A 10,679-nucleotide genomic window follows, 5' to 3' on the forward strand; every position below is an offset into this window, starting at 1 on the left:
GTCGTCATTGTTGTAGAACAGCATGAATTTAACTCTCTGATGTGATTTATGATTATGTCTTTGTTCTTATTGTTTTGTTTGTGTCTCTTTTTTATATATACATGTTCCCTGTTCTCTCTTAATTATGAGATCTGGTTGTTCTATATCATTTCCATTTGTCTATCTCTGAACCCTATGAATCACACAACCAGGCTGGCTATAAATAAAACACAATCGAAATAAAGATAATTACCTATAAACTCCTTTGTTTCACATGTATCTGACGTTGCTGTAATTCTTTGTCAGGTTAGTTTTCCCACAATGGAGTTAAGGCATTTAGTGGCCGTGGAGGATCCTTGTCCCGTCTGTGGAGACAAAGTCTCCGGATACCACTACGGCCTGCTGACCTGCGAAAGCTGCAAGGTACATTTGTATTTGGAGGTTGTAGTTTTGTTGTTTTTTAATAAAATCCATTTATTAAATGGGACAATGCAGTTTAGCATAGTTCCAAGAGTTGCTACACTCTTAGAAATAAGGGTCCTTCAAGGGCTGAGGTTCTACCTGGAACCATTTGCTTCCCGGAAGAAAGGGTTTTTCAAGGGTTCTTGGTAACACTAATGGTTCCAGTAAGAACCATTTTGATCCAGAGAACCCTTTAAAACCCCTTTCCTAGATAAAGGGTTTAAAAGGTTTCTTGGTGGAACCCTCCAAAAGGGTTCTTGGTAACACTAATGTTCTTGGTAACACTAATGGTTCCTGCCAAAAAGGGTTCTCCTATGAGGACAAGCCGAAGAACCTTATATGGTTCTACTTAGCACTTTTATTTCGAAGAGTGTAGGAGAACCTTTTTTTGGCTTTTTTCAAAGGTTCTTGGTAACACTAATGGTTCTAGTAAGAACCATTTTGATCCAGAGAACCCTTTAAAACCCCTTTCCCGAATAAAGGCTTTTAAAAGGGTTCTTGGTGGAACCCTCCAAAGGTGTTCCAGGTGGAACCTTTACAAAAAGATTCTACCTGGAGCCAAAAAGGGTTCTCCTATGAAGACAAGCCAAAGAACCTTATATGGTTCTACTTAGCTCTTTTATTTCTAAGAGTGTACATACATAGTACAAACATAGTTCCTACAGTTGGGCTTTTATAAAAAACCCATCATCCATTTGTGTCTGACAATACTAAAAAACAGTAGAACGTCCTGCTTCCAAGTTTATCTTCTGTTGAACACTTGCAGGGTTTTTTCAAAAGAACGGTCCAAAACAACAAGACGTACGTGTGTGCGGAGAACGAGGAGTGCAGCATTGATAAGATTCAGAGGAAACGGTGTCCGTTCTGCAGATTCCAAAAGTGTCTTCTTGTTGGCATGAGACTGGAAGGTAAGGGTCATTATCTATTCATAGATCCTTCTTAAAGGGATGGACCAACCCCAGGAACCAGGCTATGGAAAATATTAAGTGATGGGCCACTTATATTTTTGTTATGTCATTTTACAGACAAATGTATTGACCACTTATTTCGCTAAATTAGACTCCTTTCCAAAGACTATTCTAAGATGCCAATGTCGGTAAAGATCAGCTTGACAAACTGCTCTTAAAACAAATCATCTTTTCTCATCAGCTGTTCGTGCCGATCGAATGCGAGGCGGCAGAAACAAGTTCGGCCCCATGTACAGGCAAGATCGGGCCCTCAAGCAGCAGAAGAAGGCTTTGATTCAAGTTTGGGGATTCAGACCTGAGAGTCGAGCACCTGTGGTCTCCTCAACCCACCAGAATGTCCTCACCTTCACGAGTGGCCTGTCCCCACATTGTGTCTTCCAGAGCAGCTCACTACCCACAACTCAGAATGACTTAATGACTTACAAACATCCATCCCTACATTCACCTCTGGTCCTCGGCTCACCTGGTGCGACCTTCTACCAGCGCCTCGTCCTCTCAAACTCCCCAGTCGAGTCAGAGCGCGACGACGTAACGGGTGCAAGTTCACCGGGGATCTCCAACAACCACTCGCAGGGTCCCATGATGCCTCAGCTGGTGGTTGAGTTCCTACTCTGTGATCAAGATGACCTCCAGCTCCAGAGGAGGATCAGCACACACGTCCAACAGGAGCTGAGGAAACATGGCAACCCCAGCACTTTCAGTCTGATGTGCCTGATGGCCGATCAGACACTGTTCACGCTTGTGGAGTGGGCTCGCACGTCCATCTTCTTCAAACAACTGAAGGTGATGTCCCATCTGATGATGCATACTGTATGTGGGCTACACCGTGGAGTTGTGGTTAGCGCTGTAAGTCTGAAAGTCTGAATCCCGGTTCAACCGAGGACCTTTCGGTGCGGATTTTCCATGTTCTGCCCTTGCAATCGTGGGTTCTCTCCAGGTACTAACCCCTAACACATTTTGATGAGAAATTAGTCATCCATCCATCCATCCATCCATCATCTACCGCTTTGTCCTCCACCAGAAGGTCGCGCGGGGGGGGGGGTGTTGTGCCTATCTCAGCTGACATTGGGCGATAGGCGGGGTACACCCTGGACAGTTCGCCAGTCCATCGCAGGGCTCACACTCTCACACCTACTGTCAATTTAGAGTGACCAATTCACCTAATCCCCATATCGCATGTTTTTGGACTGTGGGAGGAAGCCGGAGAAAACCCACGCACAAACGGGGAGATCACGCAAACTCCTCGCAGAAAGGCCCTTGTTCCGAGGCCTCGAACCCAGGAACCCGGGTCTTCTCGCTGCAAAGGCAAGAGTGCTAACAACTACACCAACCGTGGGCCCCCCGAAATGAGTCATTTTATTTCAAAAATCAGCAGTTTTCGTTGAAAGGTCTGTCGTTTTTGAAACATTGAGTTGCGTCCAGTGTTTCTTATTTGCATAAAGCAGCCTAGGCTTCAACTTCATGCAAATTGAGGGGAAAGAGGCACGGAAAAATGAGTGAATCTTTGGGGGATTTCGTGGCACAAGAATATCAGTCTCCTGTTCCAGTGCTTCTCACTGATGTCCGGCGCTGTGTTGAGCCTGTGTTCAAGCGCTCCCTGTTTTCTCTTTCAAGGTGAACGATCAGATGAAGTTACTGCACGGCTGCTGGAGTCAACTGTTGATTCTGGACATCGTCTCCAGACAGGTCCTCTACGGCAAAGAAGGCAGTCTGCTCCTCGTCACCGGGCAGGAGGTGAGATTGTTTTTTCCCCTCTTTTATAAGTAGCATATACAATAATCATCACACAGAAGAAGAAACAAGTAGGCATGGTGACATTAAATGCAGTTAGTTGAAAACATCTACAGCCACACGTCTGTGCCTCCACGTCATTCAGTAAACATTTAAAAGTGTCAAAGACTTAATTCTAAGAACTCCAGTTAGTTTTGCATGCATCAGGATAACTTGCACCACTTGATTGAAAGCCCAGTATCTGTTTTTTTAAATTTCATTATTAAAATGTTTTATTCATTATTCTTTTCTGTTTCAGGTGCCACTGTCACTCATAGCTTCTCACACCGGTCCCTCCTTGTCCAGCCTGATCCAGAGAGGCCTAGACCTCATTGAGAAACTTCGTATCCAAAAAGTGGACCGCCAGGAGTTTGCCTGCATCAAGTTCCTCGTACTTTTTAACCCAGGTTAGTGACAAAGGCATCTGTGATAATGGTCCGTTTGGAAAGCATGCAAATATCCCCAGGAGCTACAAGAACCATGCGTAGTTTGTCTAAAGTTACAAGGCTAACACTGTTGCCTTGTATTAAAATGCTGAGCTAGGAAAGGAGCTAACCCTTCTACTCCTTGGTTTGAATTGATGATTGAGTGAGAATAGGCATGATAGCCTGCTAGCATGCTGTCATGGTTGTATGATAGCTAGTACTGTTGCCTTACAGCGAAGACCCAGTTTTCTTGACCCGGTCTGACCGAGGGCCTTTCTCTGTGGAGTTTGCATGTTCTCCCTGCGTCCGTGAGGGTTTTCTCCAGGTTTTCCAGTTTCCACCCACAGTCGCTCTGGACACTCTAAACCAGGGGTTCTCAAAGTTTTGATACCTGAGTGCCAATTTAGGAACCCAACATTAGACTGAAGGCCACCAAAGAAAAAAAAACATGAAGAAATCCCATTTCAACAAGCTTAGTAACTCCTGGATTAAAACCATCAACTGTAATTCATTGCGGGCCGCCAGAAATGTTTCTGCGGGCCGCCATTGGCCCGCGGGGCGCACTTTGAGAACCAATGCTCTAAACTGACCTTAGGTTTGAATATGAAATTTAATGGTTTTTCATGTCATATGACACATTTGTACACATGTAAATAAGCAATCGTGGTTCAGAAACACTCACAGCGTCTGTGGTTTGCATTAATGTACAAATGATGACATGTGACGAAGGGTATGATAAGGTTGTAGGAGTTGTGTGGGCATATATTCACTAGTTGTCGTTTCCTTTTCTGCGCTCGCCAGATGTGAAAGAACTGGAGGAACATGGTCTCATAGAGAGCGTGCAGGAACAGGCCGAAGGAGCTCTGCTGGAATACACACTGTGCACATCTTGTCAGTACCTGGGACGCTTCACTAACCTGCTGCTGTGTCTCTCTGAGCTGCGCTCGCTCAGCACTCTCGCCGAGAACTACATGCACTGCAGACACCTGAGCGGTGAGGTGCCCTGCAACAACCTGCTCACTGAGATGCTGCAGGCTAAGAACGGATGACCGTGAAGACACTGTCTACACATTATGTGCTGTGCGTGGTACACTCTGGAGAAATAAGGGTTCCAAAAGGGTTCCTTCTTCAAGGGCTGAGGTTCTAACTGGAACCATTTGCTTCTGAAAAAACCTTTCCCCAAAGAAAGGGTTTTTCAAGGGTTCTTAACACTCTTATGCTTCCAGTAAGAACCATTTTGATCCAGAGAACCCTTTAAACCCCTTTCCTGAATAAAGGGTTTTAAAAGGGTTCCAGGTGGAACCTTTATAAAAATGTTCTACCTGTAGCCAAAAAGGGTTCTCTTCACTCTTAGAAATAAAAGAGCTAAGTAGAACCATATAAGGTTCTTCGGCTTGTCCTCATAGGAGAACCCTTTTGGAGGGTTCCACCAAGAACCCTTTTAAAACCCTTTATTCAGGAAAGGGGTTTTAAAGGGTTCTCTTGATCAAAATGGTTCTTACTGGAACCATTAGTGTTACCAAGAACCCTTGAACAACCCTTTCTTCGGAAATATGTTTTTTCAGAAGCAAATGGTTCCAGGTAGAACCCCAGCCCTTGTAGAATGACCCTTTTGGAACCCTTATTTCTAAGAGTGTAGGAGAACCCACCAAAATGGCTCCAGGTGGAACCTTTTGGAGGGTTCCACTAAGAACCCTTTGAAAACTCTTTACTCAGGAAAAAGGTTTTAAAGCGTTCTCTGGACCAAAATGGTTCTTGCTGGAACCATTAGTGTTACCAAGAACCCTTGAACAACCCTTTCTTCAAAAATATGTTTTTCAGAAGCAAATGGTTCCAGGTAGAACCTCAGCCCTTGTAGAAGGACACTTTTGGAACCCTTATTCCTAAGAGTGTATGAGGACAAGCTGAAGAACCGTATATGGTTCTACCTAGCACTTATATTTCTAAGAGTGTACAGTATAGTACGGTATAGTTTAGTATGGAACAGTACATTGTAGCCCAGCACATTATTATAAAACACAGTATATATTACAGTACTGTCCAGTCCAGTACAGTAAATTATACTATAGTATAGTCTGTTTTGTTGTTGATTAGCTCTTTTACTTAGCGACTCTTCATCACACAGGTTTTAGGAATATACATATTGTTTTTATAGATTAAATAATACACTAGTCTGTCCGTGATAAGACACAAAGATAGTGGCTGATGGCGGAGACGATGCGCTGCTTCCTGCTGACTAAAGTCAGAGCAGTAGCACTAAACCTTTGTTATGAGTCAATGAGATCCCAGCGATTACACCTTCAACCACCTGTTTTGCCCACTCTGCTTTAATAAAAGGCTTAATCAACATAATGCACTCACCTTGTCGTGTGGACGGGCACTATCTGATCTCGTCCACCTCGCCGGAGCCCGTTTCCTGCCCGACCTTGACATCCAGCTGGCACCGAGCTGGCAACTTTCCTGTTCAAGGTCAAAATATGGCAGTGCGATTAAACTAATACACCGTTTCGTGTTGTTTTCAAGTAGAAAAGGTATTTATACAGCAGTTATTTAAATTAAATAAATTACATTTTCGAATTTCCCTGATTCGTATTTTCCTGTTTTATAGTATTTTGTTTCCTATTCTATATTATTGTGTGTTTTTTATGATGTATTTCTATGTGAAGCGCTTTGATTACCGTGCAGGTATTGTAAAGTGCTATTTATATTTGTAATGTATTAAATGTTGCATCATAGTTGGTGTATGTCACAAATACTTATACACATATACTTATGCATATTAAGTAAACGCTAATAAAGCATCCTAAATGGGGCACACTTGACCTTTAACTCACCATCAATAACATTCAGTCTGTTTTAGTTTGGTATTTTTTATGAAAAAAAAAAAGTTTATTTGTGTTAAGTTATCGTAAGACTTGCCTTTGATGTCTTTGTCCACAGAAGTCAAATTTTAATGGAGTGTAGCAATTATCACATAGAAAGACAGTGGCAATCAGAGTTACAAACCACTAAAGTGAGCAAGAACTGTTGAGAAACAACCAAAACTGTAAATAATTATTCTATGTATTTATTTATTTATTTTTATTCCAGTGTCTAATGACAACATACATGTAAATAAATAAATAAATAAGAAGATCCGATTAAATTTTGAAAACGGAGGCACGCAATTGATCTGAGGGGGGCAGCATTGCGCCTCACCCGCGTCGATTCACCCACAAATTGCACCACAGGAAGTAGAAGAAGACGTCACTTCCTTCACTTCCCGGAAACGCTTACTTTCATTCTCCAAGATGGCGACGCTGACAGTATCCAGGCCACCGCTCGGCGGTTTCAATTTTGAAAACTGCAAAAGGTACGAGCTTTCTGTTGACCCGGTTATCAGACCTGAATAACTGCGCTGCTCCCCTTTATCGGGTTTTTATTTTTTTCTGGAGACTCTTAGCTTGTGTTTATTACGGAGTTTCCTAGCGATGCTAGCTCATGTTAACTTGGCTCCCGTACAATGACTCAGGCGTTTCCTATCGCCGGTAACGTTGTTATCGTTAGGATTCACGGTTTCATTAGTTTGCTTATTGCGCTACATTTCTGTTGTAGGATATTCCGTTTTTCCTTAATTCATTTTACAGATAAAATTAACGGCTTTTGTCATGTTTTTAAGACACAATTGTTCGTACACATTAAGTGAAGCCACGACACAACAAACCACCATCACCATTCCGTGTAATTAAAAAAAACACCACTCGACTGATTAATCGATACTCAACAAGTAATTTAGTAATCGAATACTTGTTGCAGCCCTACAGTTTTTAACAACAATTTAGTTGAACTAATAGAGCATAATACTTTTTGTCTGAAGTAATGTTTCCCATCCCTGGTCCTGAGGGAACACTCCCTGCCATGTTTTCGATGTTTAAAAGATGTTGCCATTAAAAAACGTGCATTATTTATTATTGATAATAATAATAATAATAATAGTAATAGTGGTAATAATAATTATAATATTTGAATACACTTTTTTTTCTTTAATGTTTCGACTTTTGTTAAAACAAATTCAAACTATTTGTTTCAACTTTTGTCCAAATTGTTTTAAAGTTATATTTCAACGTTTAAAAAAAATTTGTCTTATAAAAAAATTGTGAGATTTTTTTTTCAAAAATGTGATGTTTTAACTTTTGTATTTTTATTTTTTTCCCAAAAAAAAATAATGTTTCAACTTTTGTAAAAAAAAAAAAATAATTAATGTTTCAACTTTTGTTAAAAAAAAAGGAATGTTTTAACTTTTGTAAAAAAAAAAAAAATGAATAAATGATCGATATATTAATTTATTTAATTTTTTTCAAAAAATGTAAAAAAAAAATTCAACTTTTGTTAAAAAAAAAATATATATATATGTATATAATGTTTCATCTGAATCATGTGTGTTGGAGCAGTGCAACGTCTATAACATGGCAGGGCAGTGCTCCCTGAGGACCAGGGTTGGTCTAAAGCATGTCCATGACCGGATTTTATAGTTTTTTTCCAGTGTCTTTACTAACCTTTGTTGTCCACTAAAGAAAATATCCTTAGGTCTGTGGTGATCTAGTCATAAACATTTCCTTCAGCGTGTTTAAGTCTGACAGGAAACACACAATAAAGTTTTTTTCTAATTGAGCTCCTGCTCATGTCCACACTGTTACTGAGACATTTTTTATTTGTGTGATATTGTGAATTTGACGCTAATGTTATGTTGTTCTTTTTTTTTTTTTAGGAATGCACTTTTGGAAGGTGAAGTATCAAAGTTGGGATGCAGTTTACCTGCTGCTCGGAAAACAGGAACTACCATCTGTGGAATTGTCTTTAAGGTTAGTGAGAGAAACCAAGTGGCTTCAAATCGGTAGCAGCTGCCAGTTTCTTTCTCTTACCTCTCGATGATTATTGTTGTAACGAATCATTCACACGGAAATTGTGTTTCCCTGTGAAGGATGGCGTCGTCTTGGGAGCAGACACCAGAGCCACAGAGGGCATGATAGTTGCAGACAAGAACTGCTCCAAGATCCACTACATCTCCCCCAACATTTAGTAAGTGTCACATTTCTGGGTGCGGGACTGTCATCGACCTGCATTAAAGTCACATTTTCATGTTTTGGTAGTTGTGTCCTGTAACTAACAGTGTGCTGTGTTATTGTGTCCATTGTCTAGTTGTTGTGGAGCAGGAACAGCTGCAGACACAGAGATGACCACTCAGATCATCTCCTCAAACCTGGAGCTGCACTCCCTCTCCACGGGCAGGCTGCCGCGCGTGGCCACCGCTAACCGCATGCTCAAACAAATGCTTTTCAGGTACGCTTCACGCTTTATTATAAATATACAAATATGAGATTTCTTATCTTGTGGACGACAGAGACCAAAACCAGCCACAGTGTGTTGTCCAAAATGCTAGCACAACTTGCTTTATAGCTGGATAAATAGACATAAAAACGTGAATTTCAGAATTGTACATAGCATGTGAATGAATGGTGCTGATGTGTGTGTCTGTTTTCACAGGTATCAGGGCTACATTGGGGCTGCTCTGGTTCTGGGTGGAGTGGACTGCAATGGTCCTCACCTTTACAGCATCTACCCTCACGGTTCCACTGACAAGCTGCCCTACGTCACCATGGGTCAGTGTCTAATAGTAACACTTTTCTATAAGGCTCTTTGCGCTGTATTATAATGGTAGTTGAATATCAGCAAACATATTTTATTAAGTTGAGATGAAAGCATTTTTTCACATGCCACTGATCCACCTATTCTGTCATTTTAAAGGTTCTGGCTCTCTGGCTGCCATGGCAGTGTTCGAGGACCGCTTTAAACCCGACATGGAGGTGAGTGTGCAAAGTTGCAAATAAGTCACAGAAATACAACAGCGCCGACAAGTGGAGGTTGACGCATGTGTCTAATGCTTGACATTAAAGGAAGGGGACGCCAAGCTGCTGGTGCGCGATGCCATTGCCGCAGGTATCTTCAATGACCTGGGCTCTGGAAGTAACATCGACCTGTGTGTCATCACCAAGGGCAACGTGGACTACATCCGGCCCCATGACGAGGCCAACAAGAAGGGTGTCAGGTGAGGGCAACTTCATCTGTCTGTCCAGCTGCATGCACACTAATGCTATTCCTATTTGTATATTTACATTTATATTTATATATATTTATATATGTGTATGTTTATATTTATATATATGTATATATTTATATATGTGTATGTTTATATTTATATATATGTATATATATATTTATATATGTATGTATGTATATATGTATGTATGTATATATGTATGTATGTATATATATATGTATGTGTGTATATATATATATGTGTGTATATATATATATATATGTGTGTATATATGTATGTATGTATGTATGTGTGTGTGTATATATATATATATATATATATATTTATGTATGTATATGTATGTATTTATGTATATATATATGTATGTGTATATATATATATATATATGTATATATGTATGTGTGTGTATATGTATGTATATATATATACATGTGTGTGCATATGTGTATATATATGTATGTGTGCATATGTATATATATGTATGTGTGTATATGTATGTATATATATGTTTATGTATGTATGTATATGTATGTATATGTATATATATGTATACATATATCATCCAATCCAATCATCTTCTATTTTAAAATGTAAAACATGTTCCTTGTGTCTTCTTTTCTCTCATACAGAACTGGTGACTACAAGTATAAAAGAGGGACCACCAGTGTGCTGACAAAGGTGGTGACCCCACTGAACCTGGAGGTGGTGGATGAATCTGTACAGACCATGGATACATCTTAAAATGTGTGTCAACCTTGCAAAATGCATATTTGTTTCGGAATTTCTTGTAGTACAATAAAAAAGTTTTTGACTTGACAGTGTTTTGTCTCTGACTTTTTTTAATGCAATTTTTTAAAATTTAATTAGCTCAGATCTAATTTCTCTCTGAACAACTAACTAATTACATCAGTGTTTAAATGAGGTAAAACAGAAACAGTGATGCCTTAGCTGTTATGCCCCCTGGTGGTGGACGACATA

The 10,679-nt window shown here is 40.2% G+C and overlaps 2 protein-coding genes across 2 annotated transcripts; both read left to right on the forward strand.

Moving 5' to 3' along the window:
* Positions 1–300: 300 nt before the first annotated feature.
* On the forward strand, positions 301–4,653 carry LOC310943097 (nuclear receptor subfamily 5 group A member 2-like; the record flags this gene model as incomplete). Its single annotated transcript, XM_083908611.1, has 6 exons — positions 301–402; positions 1,208–1,349; positions 1,591–2,192; positions 3,024–3,143; positions 3,439–3,586; positions 4,406–4,653. 6 exons carry the CDS (start codon positions 301–303, stop codon positions 4,651–4,653), a joined length of 1,362 nt encoding a protein of 453 aa, XP_083764737.1.
* Positions 4,654–6,875: 2,222 nt separating this feature from the next.
* psmb7 (proteasome 20S subunit beta 7) lies at positions 6,876–10,517 on the forward strand. Its single transcript, XM_083900233.1, has 8 exons — positions 6,876–6,956; positions 8,352–8,445; positions 8,565–8,662; positions 8,783–8,923; positions 9,128–9,243; positions 9,389–9,447; positions 9,538–9,689; positions 10,331–10,517. Exons 1-8 carry the CDS (start codon positions 6,895–6,897, stop codon positions 10,440–10,442), a joined length of 834 nt encoding a protein of 277 aa, XP_083756359.1. The 5' UTR covers positions 6,876–6,894; the 3' UTR covers positions 10,443–10,517.
* The last annotated feature ends 162 nt before the right edge of the window (positions 10,518–10,679 follow it).

Source organism: Microchirus variegatus (assembly GCF_963457635.1).
Source record: "Microchirus variegatus genome assembly, chromosome: 1".
Classification (NCBI taxonomy): domain Eukaryota; kingdom Metazoa; phylum Chordata; class Actinopteri; order Pleuronectiformes; family Soleidae; genus Microchirus; species Microchirus variegatus.

Bases quoted from the DNA above. Each gene is read 5' to 3' on its own strand.
- psmb7 (XM_083900233.1), top strand. From the start codon at position 6,895: ATGGCGACGCTGACAGTATCCAGGCCACCGCTCGGCGGTTTCAATTTT. The intron at 8,924-9,127 runs GTACGCTTCACG...CTGTTTTCACAG, and splicing joins CTCAAACAAATGCTTTTCAG to GTATCAGGGCTACATTGGGG. The intron at 9,448-9,537 runs GTGAGTGTGCAA...TTGACATTAAAG, and splicing joins GCTTTAAACCCGACATGGAG to GAAGGGGACGCCAAGCTGCT.